Genomic DNA, 16630 nt, shown 5'->3' on the forward strand with positions numbered 1-16630 from the left:
TTCATACGTGCATTTATATATCCACTCTCATGTATATTTCTTTTACATTATAATGTAACAACATAACATTGTCACTAGGGGGCAATGTTGAAATATATACTGAACTGAACCAAGTAAGGTTTAGCTTGTCTGAAGATAGTCTAGTTCTAAACTGCATTAGAATTAAGAAAAAAAGTTAATAAGTCATTCTATTTAACATGTTTTTATTGCTCTTTTGCTAGATAAACATTCAATGTAATACATTTTTTTATTGCTGGGGTGATTTAGGGGCCCCTTGGAGCTTCAGCCTTCCCAGAGGAGGACACAGATCTGCCAACGGAGAGAGACGTGAGCGTGGCGTACTGCTCCATCGCTGAAATTTACCTGACAGACCTTTGGTACTTTACTTTGACTCCTTGTTACCTCATGACATCTGTTGTAAATTGGCCCAGATTTTTTGAGAAAAATTTGCAAGTGCCATTTTAATGCTCTAGTAGGGAACATTTTTGTATGATATTACTATTCAGTATTAGAGAGTTGAATAATTTTATCTACAGATGCCTCCATGGTTGTGCATATTACACTTTTATAAGGTTATAGTGTCAGTGGCAGAGTTATGCAATAAGAGCAATCACATTAATTTTGTAGCTTTATATCACACATCAGAATTTGTTATTGTGTCAGGCCTAGTTGTAAGTTGCTTTTTGCATTCCAGTATGGAGGAGGGTGCAGCGGACAAATGTAAGGAGTTCATTGAGCGAGCTTTACACTATCACCATGACAACCCAGAGGCTCTGCAGCTCATGGCGAGTTACCTGTTCAGCGCTGACAGAAACCAGGTCAGGACATGCACTTCCTCCACATTAGAGCTGGATTCTGCTGACTTAATTATTCTGAGCAAATTGGATTGTATGCACTTTATTAACAGATGAGCCCTTACATTAACATGCACACACAGAGAGATTGCCCGAAAGGAAGTCAATTATTGGGTCAATCTTTAAGGTCATCCATGTGGCAAAGGAGACGTGCAGCTAGTTATGTTGTGAAGAACTGACTAATAATGGAAATATCTTTGCATTTTATTGGTTTTTGTATTTATTTTTTATATACCATTTTGCTTATTTCATCCCAGATGTTGTATTTCCATGTTTACAGCTAAAAACAAGTCTATATATAAATACACATTCTTTGCAGTGTGCTGACAAATGTTGCTCTAGGTTTATATTTTAATGAAGGAATGTGGTTTATAAGTCTGAATGTAGTCCTATATGGATACAGACTTGACTAATGTTACTTGCTGTAGCATATTTTTATCAGTGCTTTTCAAATGATACATATTATAAGTAATATGCATATGTATGAACAATGGAAAATATTGTGTGTGCACATAATACATCCACATACATAATACAGTGATTTGAAGATACACACAATCTGAGTCAATATTTGAGCCAATTTTTAATTTATTTTCCAATCCAATGCTCAGGTTAATCTTCACATCAGTTTATCAGATTTTGGAGAACCTCTCCTCCCCATTGTCCATTTATGATGCAGCATACTGGTAGGCAAAATCAGATCATTATCAGATTTCTGGAGTTACAAGACTATTAAAATAACATGTAAACAGCAAAATCATTGGATTTTTTTCCTGATCATTGTGTCTCTGGCTACCCACAGATTTTGTGGTTTGCATGTCATTTAAATGTTATAGGTCCAGAAATCAGATGATAATCAGTGTGCATATGAACAAAGCCAGTGTTTGGTGGTGGTTGGAGAGGCAGCAAAATTTGCCACATCTGTATCACGGACATTTGGGTGATTGGAATGACTTCGATGGAACTGTTTAGGGACACTTTTATTTTCTCCTTTGCATATAATAATGGTTTCTTTTCTAGTATTTCTTCCAGTAGTTTCACGACGATGTCAAAATCTTCCTTTAGGTAAGCCATCTCCTTTAAGAGACAGGCTATAGTTTCTTGAAGCTCAGCATTTGTCGCCCTGAGGTACATGCTCTTATTAGAAGTTCAATTCTTCTTACTTTGCAGTCTTTAGGATGCTTTAGATTTGAGATGGTATTTTCTCAAACAAGTTTGGTGTTTTCCAATTTCAGCCGTGCATTTTTGTCAGCATAATCAAGACTTATCAGTAATTGTGCCGCCTACTTGTCCTCCAGGTCTTCTATAAATGTGAACATTTGCCAAACTCTAAAGCTTCAATTTTCTCATTTTGGCTTGAGATTTTATTTTGAATATTGGTGTTTTCACATTTTAGTTGATAAATCTCATAAATGTGATCTTGATTTGGCTTTTCTTGAGACACACAGTTCTTTATACCGTATCATGAAAAGCTACAGTTTGTCTTTCAAAGTTGGACACATTTTTCTCGAAATCCTGATTTGCCAATTGTTGTTGTTCTATTTCTCCAGGAATACTCTCTTGACAGACAATCCACACCAACTAAAACCTTGAAATTTTCATTTTTTGTTTCTGGCAAGTTAAGTGAAGATTTGGTATTGAGGCTCTGATTGGTGAATTTGAACAGCTCAGTTTTCTCTTTTTGCATCTGGAGTTTTCTTTCCAGATCCTGAATGGTCTTTTTCTGCTTTTCCACTTCGCTGATGTTCCTGTGGTTGCGTTTACAGTTTCTTCTGTCACCTGAAGATCAAGGACCACCATCTTCAGCTCTGAATTCCTCCTTTGAGATTCACACAATGCATCTTTAAGCTGAGCAATTTCTGCTTCGTATTTCTCTTTTGGGGTTTTTGATTCTTGGTTCAAAACACTTTTGACTTCCCTTGTGATTGGCAAGTACCATTTGGAGGTCCATGACATCACCTTGGGTCTCCTGACTGAGCTCTCCAAGCTCTTCGTTCTTCAATTTAAGGGGCTGTAACCCTTTTTCAGCATGCTTTGCTGAATATTCTGCAGCCCTTCTTTGATCTTAGATGTGGCCAGTGCATATTTAGTCAAATTGTGGGTCAGTTTTGGGAGCTCATTGGAATTGTCTTGGTGTTTTTGGTCTTGGGTACACACATTCATATCTTTCTTTGCTAAGTCATCATCAGAGAGCAAAAGTTCAGAATTATCCCAGTCCTCCAGATCTGTTTGACACAGGGATGGTGAGAAGGACCAGGGTTCTTGAAACTCTGATATGAAAATTACAGTGATGTCTTCCATTTGTTATCTTCTTTAAAGTTATATGAAGTTGGTGAAAAAAGTGTATAGGCTAAAATTAGTAGTATCTGTGGTCTTTCTCTGGAATGTTCCATGGTATAACATTAAACATATCCATCCAACATTTGATCATTACGGGTATTTCTATCGCTCAAAAATAGAATAATTCCTTCTGTGAATAGGGACGACTCCGCAGATCTGAATTGTAATGTAGGTTAGTGCTGTAACCTGCTTGTCTCCCTCGTGTAGGTGTAGGTTTAATCTGTGCTATGGATCATTCTAGATGGCAACATTTCCATGGACACAATGTTATGGAGTCCCCCTTTAAAGTGCATATGCAAGGTTTAATTTTTTTTCCCTAATTATTAATTGGTTTGGTGGGATAGTACCTGTGGTAAATATTTATCATAGTTTTACATTAGTCAAGTGGCAGTGAAGAAATTTGAGAAAAGCACAAGAATATACTAAAACATTATATCCAAAAAAGCAGGGAAATTTCAGTGCTGTGTATTGTACTTTTCTGGCAGTTCAAACTGTTGGTGTCTGTCATTTATTTTTATTAGTCTATTCATAAATATTATACAATTTAGACAAGTTTTGGTCTGTGCTAACAGACAAAACAAATCTTATATCACTATCTGTTAGAGATCAGATCGACAAACCCACCATTGTAGTCTAATTTTTTAAAGTCCTTTCAACTGACGGCTATCATGCCTTTACAGTTTAATAATGCCACCAATTTCTGAAGCTAATTTGAAAAATAATATTTAGAAAAAACACCTTTGGTAATTTATACTAACAGAAGACTTTTACCTTTTCTGCCAGATTTTGTTACATGGATAGACCCAGTAATTGCAGAGATATTAAACATAATCCAGGTCAACATATCTGCAAAATGACAGTTTTACTATGGATATTATACCATAGAATTTTTACTTGTCTTTCAGATTAACTTTAAGATATAGTTATTCTAGAAAGTTTTACCTTCTGACAAATCCAAATTCAGGGTTACACTTTATGATAGCTTGTAATACTGTATTGATCCACATAAAGAAAAAATGTAGAGTGTATTTGACACATCGTTCAATGCCACTTGTGCAATCTGTAAATAGCAGTGGGTTACCATCTTAAAAAAACACAGAAGACCATCATGGTGATAACATATAAGGCCATCTGTTAGATTACTGTGTAAAATTGAATAATATGACTTCCCTTGTTATGTTATGTTTGTGTAATTTTTCAAACATAAATTGGAAAGTGTAACTTGTAATATGTACTCTAGGGGGCAGCCTGACTCCAGTTTGGTGCATGTTCAGAAATACCTCAACATTTCAGTGCCTGGAGATTGTGCATGTTGGTTTGCAGCTGTCAAACGAAACTAAAAGGAAACGGGAGAGAAATGTGCAAATGTTTTATAAGCTGCATGCAATATATCTGCTTAAATATTTGTATTGGATTTTTTTTTTTTCAGGAAGGCAAAGAGTACTTGTTAAAAAGTGTGGCTGGATGGCTACCTTCTCAGAAAGCTGCATCAGGCTTAGAAGAGGATTTACAGGTATGCTATGTCTTTCTTTATTTCTCTCCCAGAGTTTGAAAATATATGCAGATAAATTGATTCTTCTAGTGTTGGATTCAGCAAATAAAACACCAGAATATACACAGAGAAGCAGGGCATTGTAAAATATGAGCAAATTAAAGAAGACATACAGTGCTTTTTCGTGGTTATTTAATATTAAACTATAACACAGGTAGAAAAGAAACAAGTCTATCCACTCCCTGTTCAAAACTGCAGTGCCAATAAACCCCAATGTTTCATAGTGGCATTTCTCCGTAACAGGCAGTTGGTTTGGGTTGGAACAGAGCATTTTAAGCTTTGGAGATATAAACAAACTAATAATAAAGGATTACTCAGACATGTGTGAATGAAACAAAACACAACTCCAGGTTTGTTCTAATTCTAATATATGCTAAAAGCTAACGAGAATCCATTTGTTTAAGGGACAATTTTGTTTTTCTTTAAGTACAAAGCAGTGGGCGAAGATAGGGAGTAGATGACATTTTGTGAATGGAGGACAATACAGGATTATTTAAACATTATTGAATCAGTCAAAATACATTACAGGAATGAGCTTATGATAGAATAGCATTAGAGCATTAAAACTCAATTAATAACTTAATAAAAGACTATTTTTACATAATATCTCCCCTTTACAGGTCCTATATTATGCAAAACATATGTGGAGTTGTGTTTTGTTTCATTCACACGTGTTTGAGTAACCCTTTATTACTAGTCTGCCTACATCTCCAAAGCTCAAAATGCTCTGCTCCCCCTTGTGATGTCATGTAGTAGTAGTTTTCAAGTTAACAGCTTTTACACTGTGTTCATTAGACCCTGGCATTTCCAGGGTTTAAATCATCCAAATAAGCCTAATGTCCTAGAGTTTTCTGTGTAAGAGTAAGTATCTTAAATATGCAAGATTTGTGTATTAAACATATGTGAATGTCACAAAACACTCTCTGGTTTGTGTTTGTGATGAGGAAAAGACATTATAACATCATAAAATAGTGTAATATGGGCCCTTTAAATTATTTGCATTTGACATCTAGGCACACAACAGTTCATTTAAAACCCCCAAAGAATATGGCAAAGTTTTTAAAGGACAAGGAAGCAGATCCTAACAGGAAGAATCTGACATAAATTGCTTTTTGTCAAGGTGAGGATGAGGTTTCAATGAATAAATGGTATTGGGATTACACAAAGATTTTGGATGGGTGATGATAGCACACAGAATTCCCACTGCTGCCGCTGGTATGACTCTTATCTTTCTGCGCAGCTTGATCTGAATCCAGGGCCCTGACACTTCCACTATGATTAACAGCCACATCGCCAGAGCACATTTTGTAGCTTGAAATTAGATGCTGTTATCACCAGACAAAGGAGGAACCCTGTTTGAGGATGTTTGTGTACACATTCAGGCTCCAATGTTGTTGTCCTCTCCCCGCAGAATATTGAGATCCCTCCCTATGAGTCTCGCATCACCACGGCCAAACTGCTCATCGAGGCGGAAGAATATGAGGTAAACATGCTCTGTGTGCGTTTAGTCCTTGTTGGGTCCACGTGACACTAAGGCATATAATGATAAAATCTAATCTACTTCCTATGACGATACACTATTTTCGTAATAGTGTTGCAACAGGATTCTCTGTATAATAGTGTCATATCATTAAAATTTCAAACTCGATTTTAATTTTGATACTAAGGAATAGAACACTGATTACGAAACCACTATGATAATATAAAAACACTCTTTATATGGAGAATAGAATGTCATTTTCAACATTAAATCATGGTACTTTCATTTATATGTAGCCTTATATCTGTATAATCCCTCTGTAATCCAGGTATGTCCCAGAGTGGTTCATGGGTGCACATACTAGTCTATGTGACCTTTATACTTCTTCAGTTACAGCTCAAGATCATTCATTCAGGAAAGGTTTATTTCTGTCCTGTGAATGTGACTTCTTTAGTATTAATACCTGCTCAAATGAGTATCTGGTTCGATACTAATTTTAGTATTGATTAATATCGGATTTTTTATACTTGACAATTTTACTATATAATGCAGTAGGGGTGTAACAGTATCCAAGTCTCACGATACAATATCATCACAGTATAAACCTCACGGTACGATATTTATTGAGATATTGGAGCTTCACAAAACTGTTAATATTCTACTTTTTCCTCTTAAAATTACTTAACAAGACTTAATCCAAAGAACTAAGATTTAAAAGTGCTCAGAACTGTTATTTCTTCTTGTAGTCTATGCTGAAATGGAGCAAAGGATCATGGTCTATGTAGTTCCCTCTGTCATTTTTGCTATTGCTGCACCATAACTCTTAATTTAAGCTAAGAGACTTGTAATTTGATATATTGTGATGGTTCACGATATTATTGTGAGAACTTTGATAATACGATATCACGATATTTTGGTTACTGTTACATTCCTCTAATGCAGCTCTGTGAACAAATACAGACACTTTTCTCTATCCTTTCCTTCCTTATTGGTCTGCCTTGATCATGCTCTGAGTGACAGGTGGATTGAACCAATAGCAGTGTAGTGTGAACTTTCAGCAGCAATGTAGTTTTACTTAACTCTTAAACACAATAAATAGTAACTGCATGAATTGTGATAGAATCAAAAATTGGGATCTGCCTCCAAAAAAATTGTGAGCCCAATTTTTTTCATATGACCGAGTTCATGTGTTGAGCTGAGGTGAGTGAACGTGAGAGTTCAGAGTTCAAAAATGGCTTTTAACTATCAAAATGTAGATATGTTGACCTGATTTATGATGAATAACTCTGTAATTACTAACAATCTAAAATTAAGTAAAAGCTTTCATGAAGGTCAGATTCTTTATAGTTTGAGTGACAGTCAACTACAGTTACTTGCGCTTGTAAGTTTTGTTTGATTATGTGTGGTTTAAAGACATTTTCAAATTAGCAAAAAAATAAAAAGCATTATAAGTCCAGACTTAAAACTAAAAGTGCTTAAATAATACAATTTACAGGAAGGAAATGTATGTATGTAACCACTTGATGTTATTTAGAGGGAAACTGTGTCTCCAATCTGTCTCTGTTTGTGTGTATCGAACACATTCATGAGGTCACACTTAATAGTCCGGTATTTTCTTCGTGGTAGGTCACCATGGCATTTGTATGTGTTTGTCCATGTCTCCTTCTTTTCGCCCTCTTTCTACAGAATAGCTCTGAAGGTGGAAAGGTGGCCCTGCCTGGTCTTTATACCCGCCACAATCCACTGTCAATAATTGAAGAGTGGTATTTACAAAGAGGCGAAGGGGTAACGCGGGCACACTGGGGACAGGAGGCGGGATGAGGAGACAAAATGGAATAAATAGGTGCAGGCAGGGAAAGATGGCCGTCCTATTCTATCTTCACCCGTCTTCGAAATCACACATCAATTTCTCACTATTAATGGTCTTGAATTTAGTGTCTCGCCATCTTCTGTTCGGCACTAAAACTCCTAACAGTCATTAATGCGCCAAGTCATTTTCTGCGATTACTGCTAGCCAACATCTGAGTGATTCATTTGTAGTCACTCTTGTCGAGCTCTTTATGGTTATTACGGACAGGAAATGAGAGCAGTGTCCCCTCTCTTGCCTCTCTGCAAACAGCTCAGTGGACATTGTGTTTTTGTGTATGCAGTGTGTGTATAGGCTGTCAGGTGTAGCAGTAAAATGACAACTTCCCCGGCTACACTTTCTGACACATCGTTTGTCTTCATCGCGCCGTTGGTGTCGTTAACCACACATATCCTAGGAGAGTTTTACATGTTGGATGGCTATATCGCCCTGGGAGCCTTAATGTAAGAAATGAATAGATGCATATAAAGTACTTTTATTTAATGGCACAGTAATGTGTTCTGTTCTAATGTGATTTTATTATGTCTATTAAAGGTGCATCATGTAACCTTTGTATTGGAGGGTCTGCCACCTGCTTGTCTCCCTTGAGGTACCATTACTTTGCCTGGTTCCACGGTTCGGCTTTAAAATGAACTTTTTTACATTACATTGACTTTTTTATCTCCATGGAGACAAGCAGCTGACGCCACCAGGACAAATTATAGGTCAGATCTGTCAAAAGATGTCAAAGTTTTTTTGAGCTGTAAAAAAATCTGAACTTGAAAAAAATGTTTTTTTACCATAATGTGGCATATTACAGGCAGAGCAATAACATTTTTATGAGGACAAACTGGTGGTGAGCCCCCCACCTGGAAAATGACACAGTGTGCCTTTAATTAATTATATTTCCCTCTTTAAGTATTCAGCTGTTTCTCTGTCAGCTGTGTCTTTTTTTGTTCCTCTTGGTACCTTTTATTTTAAAACCTTTTTTAACACAAAGCCAATTAACATCTGTTTTAACAATGGTGCTAATACCGGCTAGTTAAAAACTTAATTAGGAAGAACTTTTCCAGGGCATTTAAGAGGCAGTATTCAGGAAATGGTTGATTAATTAAATTATTTGATTAAAGCCACAGATTTCTCTTATATTTTTCCCTCCAAAATGGCTCTTAGATTTTGCAAGTTGATCTTAATTACAGGAATGGTTGCTTGTTTTCTTCAGTAAAAACAACTTTTTAATGTGTTTTAATTCTTTAATGATACCTGTGAGGAATGTTATGTTTTTTTTCTAATTACTAATATTGACTAAGGAGGAAATTCTTTTCAGGTGTTGGTGAAAGATGATATTTCTCAACCAAGGACAGGACATGCTTAGGCACTTCAGCCCTAACAGCTCAATAAAAGAAAAAGTTGTTTTAGTAGATCTTCATCATTCTGAGATGCAATAAAACATTTTATTCAATCAGAAAAGACCTATTCAATTCAAATTGTCAAAAGTAATGACTAATCGATAGTAACACTACTATCACTAGATACTCATTTGAGCAAGTATCAATACTAAGATCACATTGCAGAGAGAAAAAAAACCTTTCCTGAATAGCTTTAGAATGATCTTGAGCTGTTTCAGAACAAGTATAAGAGCGCATAGACTGAAGGATTACACAGATATAAGGCCACATGGTAAAATAAAAGGCTATGATTTAATGTAGGAAGCTTTTTTATTATCAATGTGGCTTTGAGCATCAAGTCCAGTCCTTAGTATTGCAGCTGAGTTTGAAATTGTCGTATCATGAAAACACTATACCAGAGTAATAATAAAAAACGAATTTTTCATACAGTGAAATGTAATTTTCATCACAAAATAATGCTTGTTTCTTTAATATTACCATGTGGTTCTATAGTAGATCTGATATAGCTCCAGACTATTATAAAATATTCAGGAAAGTTTTGCCTTATTTTTTTTTTTTTCGGTATACTTGTTCAAATGAGAATCTAGTTTCAATGTTAGTTTTAGAAGTGAGTAGTATTGTTTTCTTTTTTCTGACAACCTTGACTGAATGACTGCATCAGTGTGTTGGTGGAGCGCTGCGTACTTGGTTTTACTTGTAAAGCTATAGCTCGTGCTTTATTCTTTGTAATAATCTCATCAACACTGCTCAACAAATGTTTTGCTTCTTGGAAAATAACACAATTGTTTTTCCCCTCTTGTTTTGATTGTTCTAACGAGTAGCACTTGAGTATGTTCCAGACTTTGTGGTAGAAATTGACAAAGAACAGATAATTAAAACAGTCAGTGAAACAGAAATAGATAAGTGTTGCTTTTGCTGCACCCTTGATTTAATTATGCTTTGTTTCAGATTAACCAAGAATAAGAACAAACTAATCATACATAAGTAGTCTTGTTTGGAGAGATAGATGATGCTCGGTCTTATAATATTGTGCAGGGGAGTGGGGTACGATGAGAGACTTTTTTTCTTAGACAAAGTCACAGTTTTGATTGTATCACTATTCTTACACACAGTAGCTTTGCGTCGCTTTATGAGGTATTACAAGCTCCTTAGTGCTAACAAATCACAGCTAATGTTAAATCCACCTATCGCCCACTCAGAGCAGGTCCGAGAGTGGCCAATAGGGGGACTTGCATGGGAACATTTATGCTATAACAACAACTCCAAATTGGTCTGTCGTCACAGGGATTGCCTACTATATATATCAGGGGTTTCTAACTGTTTTCTTCCAATGAACTATTTGGCAGAGTAGGTCAATTTAAGGGTCACAAAAAATCTGGTATATGTAAGAGAGCCACGGCCCGCCTTACACAGGCTACAGTCAGATGCCTTTAGAGTTGAGCATCAAAATTATACAGTTGTAATAGGTATGTGAGAAATCCACTTTGAGTTATTCAGCATAATATGTATAATTCAGAAATCCCTTGGTGAGCTACTTGGAAAGGGGAAAGAGTTACTGGTAGCTCCTGAGCTACAGGTTGGACACATCTGATATGCTTTATATAAGACAAAATGTGCAAAAGCAATATAATTAATCTGTGTTGGGAAGTAACTGAATACATTAACCAATATTATGTATTCAAAATACACTGTATTCTGGTACAGTTACTCTTTCATTTGGTATTCTGAATACAACTACTTTCCCAAAACAAAGGAATACATTGTACAACTTGATCACACAATTTAGGCTTCAAACTAGACACCTTTATTGAGAAAAGCAGAAATCGCTGCTCTTGTGGTGAGTGCATATTTGATTTTTTCTTCTCCAGTGATGGGAAATGCATAACAAATGGTGAAATGAACATTATTTGTATTTTTATGTGTTCAGAAAACAGTACTGTGATTGGACAAAGTAATGGATAATGTTACAAAATAAATTGAATGCATTGTATTAAGTATAGACAATTAATTATATTTATTTATGTGTTTGTTTGTTTGAACAGGGACCATGCACATTAATGAACAGTGTCCGTATAAGCTACGAAGCTAATGCTCTACTGTAGCCCTTAGGCGTGATGTAGAGATGAGATACAGAAAACACAGTAGTGTCCAGAGCCTTTACCCTATTATTGCTAATTTGTTTTAGACTATTTATGTTTATGTTTATTTATTAAATATGGGACAGTGCACATTAATCAACATGTGTTAGAACAGCATGTAAATGTGCCAGAGATAGCCATGTGGACTAATTTTAATCCATAGTCCCATTGGCAGGTTGATGGCAAAACAAAAAACAGGACATAGGCACAATAACATTCAGTCCATCACACATGTCAAAAGACATTACGATCAGTAAATATTTACTGTAGTCATATTAGTAAAATTAGGGCATCCAAATCCAAATTCACTTTATTTATGTAGCACATTTTACAAACAAAGCAGTTTCCAAAGTGCTGCACAGAGATCAATAAAATTAAGACAACAAAAAGGTAAATTGCTAAAATTTGGCCATACCAGTCCAAAAACAATAAAACCAGTAAAATCAAGTACAAGCAAAAACCATAAAATCATAAAATAGCACTAAATAAGTAAAACATGCTAATAGCACACACAGTACACAGATTATAGACAATAGACACAAATCACAAACACACAACAAGACAGAGACATTTGTTATGTGACGTTAAAACACAGATTAGTTATGTTCACATGTCTGATTGTCCAGAAGCTGCTGTTTCACAGATCTACTAAAACTATTGATAGAGGTCATGTTTCTTATTTCTGTGGGAACCAGGAGTGCCGACTGTCCAAATGAAGTCTTTCTGAATGGGTTTTTACAGTCTCCTCTGCTCGATGCTCGAATGTTTGTATTTAAATTCAACTGTATGAACTCTTTTGATGGGGGTGGAGCAAGATCATGGAGGGTTTTATAGACCAGAATAATGTCTTAGCAAATACTTATGTTTTTCCAATTTAAATATTTATATTTGGTCAATATTTTACAGTGATGATATGAGTTTGATTTTTGATATGTTTTCAGAGTCTGCTTGTAGAGCCTTTCTATAGGCAGCAGTGTGGTCTTGTTTGCCTGACTCCAGCTTGTCAGACAGTAGTTTATATGATACCCAAATGGTGGCATTTAGATACAATTCTGAAGCCTCTGTAATTAAATTTTGTCTGTGTTTTTCTTTAGTGTTTAAAATTCACCAAATTAAATTAAATTACATTTAGTTTTAAACATTTTTGATATGCTTTTTAAATGATAATTGAGAGTCCATTGTGACCTAAATACTTCAGTACTCTTGCCCATCTATCATAGCTATTGAATCTCTCTCTGCAGACTTTGCGAAAAATGCACACTTAAGCCTTGTTTCCACAGGCCGAGTGTTTCCACTATCAATAAAAGGCATGAGCCGTAACAGAGAAATAACAGAATAAACTAATAATTAGGACCTTGTGTTGTTGCATAAAATTATGCCCTTTTGAGCCCATAAATATATTGTTGCAACTTAAACAATAAATCAAACTTATAGATATTGTGACAGATCCTTTGCTGTGATTTTACATTTTGAGCATCTGCAGAGTGTCATGATCAGTGTTTAAGCTGCTCAATGTTAGCCATAGTTGTAATGAGCATGCAAATAGTATATCAATATATCATTAGCTATGCGATACGGCCCGGCTCTACTGTAACCCTGACCTTCATCAGCTTGGGTTGACAGACAAGCGACCTCTCCTGACGCGTTAATATTTCTGCTATTTTTTCCACTGATGGACAGTTGATCTATGAGCTTGTGTCGCTCTGGTTTGCCTCCACTGCATTTTTCTGTCTCTAAATTCAGCTTAAAGCCTCCTCTCTGGTGCCGCTTGGATGTACGGTTGGAGCTGACACGTTGGATTTATTTACTTAAGTGCAGATGTCCTGGTTTGTGTATGCGAGCGTGTTCAGGCTTCTGTGTGTTACAGATACGGGCTGCCCTCCCTTGTACAGTGATTTGTCTTTCTCCTGTCTCCACTGTGCGCGCTGGCAAAATGATTCTGTTAAACAAAATTGCCTGAAGATTACGTGCACAGACACACAGCGGATGCATGCACAAACACACACGCACACACATGAACAATGGCGGTTATAAATGAGCTCCCCTCCAGAATGCAGTGTTTTGCTTAAACAGGTTAAAAAAGAGGACAGGCTGCAAAGTGTGGTATACATTATTGTTCATGGACTGCATTTGCATTGTTTACACAAATACTTTTTAACCCAGCTTTTCCTCCATACCACTTATTTTCTACACTTCCACATGAGAATATTAATCTTGTTGTTTAGAGCGTGAAGCGGCTTTAGAAATCTCTGCATCTTTAATCACTTGCCCCTGGGTTGACCAGTGTCGTTAGGAGAAAGTGCGGCTGCAGATGATATAATGCTTATCAGCGTTCACTTATCTTAGCTCCCAGAAATCTCTTGTTCTATTTCTGTAGCTCGGAAAGTGCCCGTTGTATCAATTGTTTAATATCCACACAGATCTTGGCTCTTATCTCTTCTATCGAGTGGCTTAGCTCGATTTACTGTGCGCGTCACACTGGGGTGATGCAGTGAAAGTCAAGTAGATAATACCCAGGCTAGACTTGAACCATTTATCAAAGGCTGATTTCAGGTGTTTTTGTTTGTGTATTTTAGTCGCTCACTCTTTCATTAGGAGTGTGCATCTGCAGTTTATAATTGGTTTGATCAGTCAGCTGACTCTGACTTTACAAACATTAATAAGATGCTCTCAATTAACCCGAGCTGCTCCAGTCCTTCCTGCACAGACTTCTGTGCTGCTAAAACCACACCTGCCTAATGAAAAGAGAAGAGGAGCTCAAAGAGCGCCAGGAAAAAACAGGAGGCTCTCCAACTAATAAGACTGCTTTAACAAGAGAAGAGGGGGGCTTGTTGTGCTCGCTGGCCTGTGCAGCCTTTGCTCTGGTGTTTAAGTACACTCACAGGCGTGTGCATGTCTTTTATTCTTGCCCTTCACCACGGGTGATTGGCTAACAGTCGCCTCCAACCTGAAGTTGACAAAAATCAATATATCATCACCTGAGGCCTGAGGCCTCACCAACGCACACACCACGACCACAGGATCCACACGCACACGCACCAAAACAAACACACAGCCACTTTAGTCCAGGGCTGTTTTCTGTAATAGAAACTTCCCACAGAAACTGACCCAGACAGTGACGCCAAAGCAAAGGTCACCAAACATTAAACTCCACTGAGACTCAAAGCTCCTCTGTGCTGCAGCTCTGAGGAAATCAGAGCGCTGTGAACGGGTCAGCCTGACATTTAGGTTTATCCTCTGCCTTTGGATGGCTGCTGATACTAAAGAATCTATTGAGTGTTAATGTAACTAAATGGATTAAAAGGGCTGTGGAGCAGAGCGGTGCAAGTGACTATTGACTCTGCGATAAGCACTGGCGAGTGTGTGTATTGACGCCTGTGTCTGGTGCCTTGTTGGTATTGATGGTGTTGTTGATTGGACAATGGCCCCATAGACTCTTATCAGGACTCTGAGCAGACACATCTGCTTATGTTAACAGTGAAATAAATGACAATTATAACATTAATTTATATTATTTTTTCAGACTGCTGTGGATGTCTTAGAAGGTCTTCTGGAGGAGGACGACGAAGTTGTCCAAGTAAGTAGCATTTCATTTTTGTTTAAAGAAGACACGCATTTACTATTTAGTATTAAACTATAACATAAGTAGTTATTTACATTTTGTTCACTGTAAACTGGCAATATTGATCTAAAAACATAGAAACGTAGAAACCATTGACTTCCTGTTCAAAACTGCAAAAATTTTTATTGTTGCAAGCAGCTAAACAAAATGCAGAGTGATAAGAGGTAGGTGAAAACAGGATGATTCTTACAACTCTATCCTTGAATGCTGGACAATCAAAATATAACTGAACACCTTTATAACACGGTTAGAAGCTCAAAAAAGTTTTATTTTCCTCATATGTCCCCTCTTTCTTGCAACTATTGTGTACTCTAGAGGATTGTTCCATCAGTTTGTGAATGTGAACTGAAGCCTCCCGTCCCGTTGCTGTTCACACGTACACTGAGTGATAACTTGATGCTTCTCAGAGGCTCTAAACTGTGGGGTTTTGTGTCTTTGTGTGAGTCTGTACTGGACGTGCGCAGAAGTGTTGTCATGATACTATCTATTTTAACGCATACAGTAAGCGGTCAATACCCAATTACCTGATCACTGATTTTGAAACTACAACGAAAAAAAAAAAGACTGAAGGTGCAATGGCTGTGTCCCTTTTATATCTCTCTTGTCTCATTTGCTATCACCAGTTACCATGCCATTTTTATACATATACAATACAATATAAATTCAATATAATATGGTTGCACAAAAAGATACCCAGATACTAGGGGTGTAACGATATCCAAGTCTCACGATATGATATCGTCACGGTATGAACCTCATGGTACGATATTTATTGAGATATCATAGGAAAGCTCATGATATGGTGGGGAGGCTCACGATTAGGAATGTAACAATATCGAAATTTCTCTGTACGATATTTTCACGATATACATCTCACGGTACGATTTATTGCGATATTTTGTGGAGGCTAACAAAACTGTTAATATGCTTCTTTTTCCCCTTAAAATTGACAAGACTTAATCCAAAGAACTAAGACTTAAAAGTGCTTAGAACTGTTATTTCTTCATGTAGTCTACACTGAATTGGAGCAAAGGATCATGGTCTATGTAGTTCCCTCTGTCTTTTTTTTTTTAGCTGTTGTGGCACCGTAACTCTTAATTTAAGCAGGGTAGCCGCGGGGTCTTAAAAGTCTTAAAAAGGTCTTAAATTTCAACTTCCTAAATTAAGGCCTTAAAAGTCTTAAATTATGTCCAAGTCTTATTTTTTTCACAATGATCTTAAATTTCATTAGCCTATTTTTTGTATACTCAACCGAGCTGCAAAAACAATAATGTGAAATCACGTAATGTGGCAGAAATTAGTAAAATCAGTACAGAGGAAGACATTGGATGGATCATGGGGAAGTGTAGGTTTAATCCACAGTGGCTCTTAGATTCTAGATATAGTAGT

The 16630-nt window shown here is 36.6% G+C and overlaps 1 protein-coding gene across 1 annotated transcript in view; it reads left to right on the forward strand.

Moving 5' to 3' along the window:
* The window catches only part of si:dkey-12j5.1 (uncharacterized), a 31624-nt gene that overhangs the window by 1250 nt on the left and 13744 nt on the right, over positions 1–16630 (forward strand). Inside the window, exons 5-9 of the mRNA XM_020937553.2 lie at positions 268–377; positions 695–818; positions 4624–4707; positions 6158–6229; positions 15143–15196. Of these exons, the coding sequence (XP_020793212.1) occupies positions 268–377; positions 695–818; positions 4624–4707; positions 6158–6229; positions 15143–15196 (444 nt within the window). The remainder of the gene's footprint in view (positions 1–267; positions 378–694; positions 819–4623; positions 4708–6157; positions 6230–15142; positions 15197–16630) is intronic.

Source organism: Boleophthalmus pectinirostris, unplaced genomic scaffold (genome assembly GCF_026225935.1).
Source record: "Boleophthalmus pectinirostris isolate CB_2022bp ecotype Guang Dong unplaced genomic scaffold, ASM2622593v1 HiC_scaffold_6, whole genome shotgun sequence".
Taxonomy (NCBI): domain Eukaryota; kingdom Metazoa; phylum Chordata; class Actinopteri; order Gobiiformes; family Gobiidae; genus Boleophthalmus; species Boleophthalmus pectinirostris.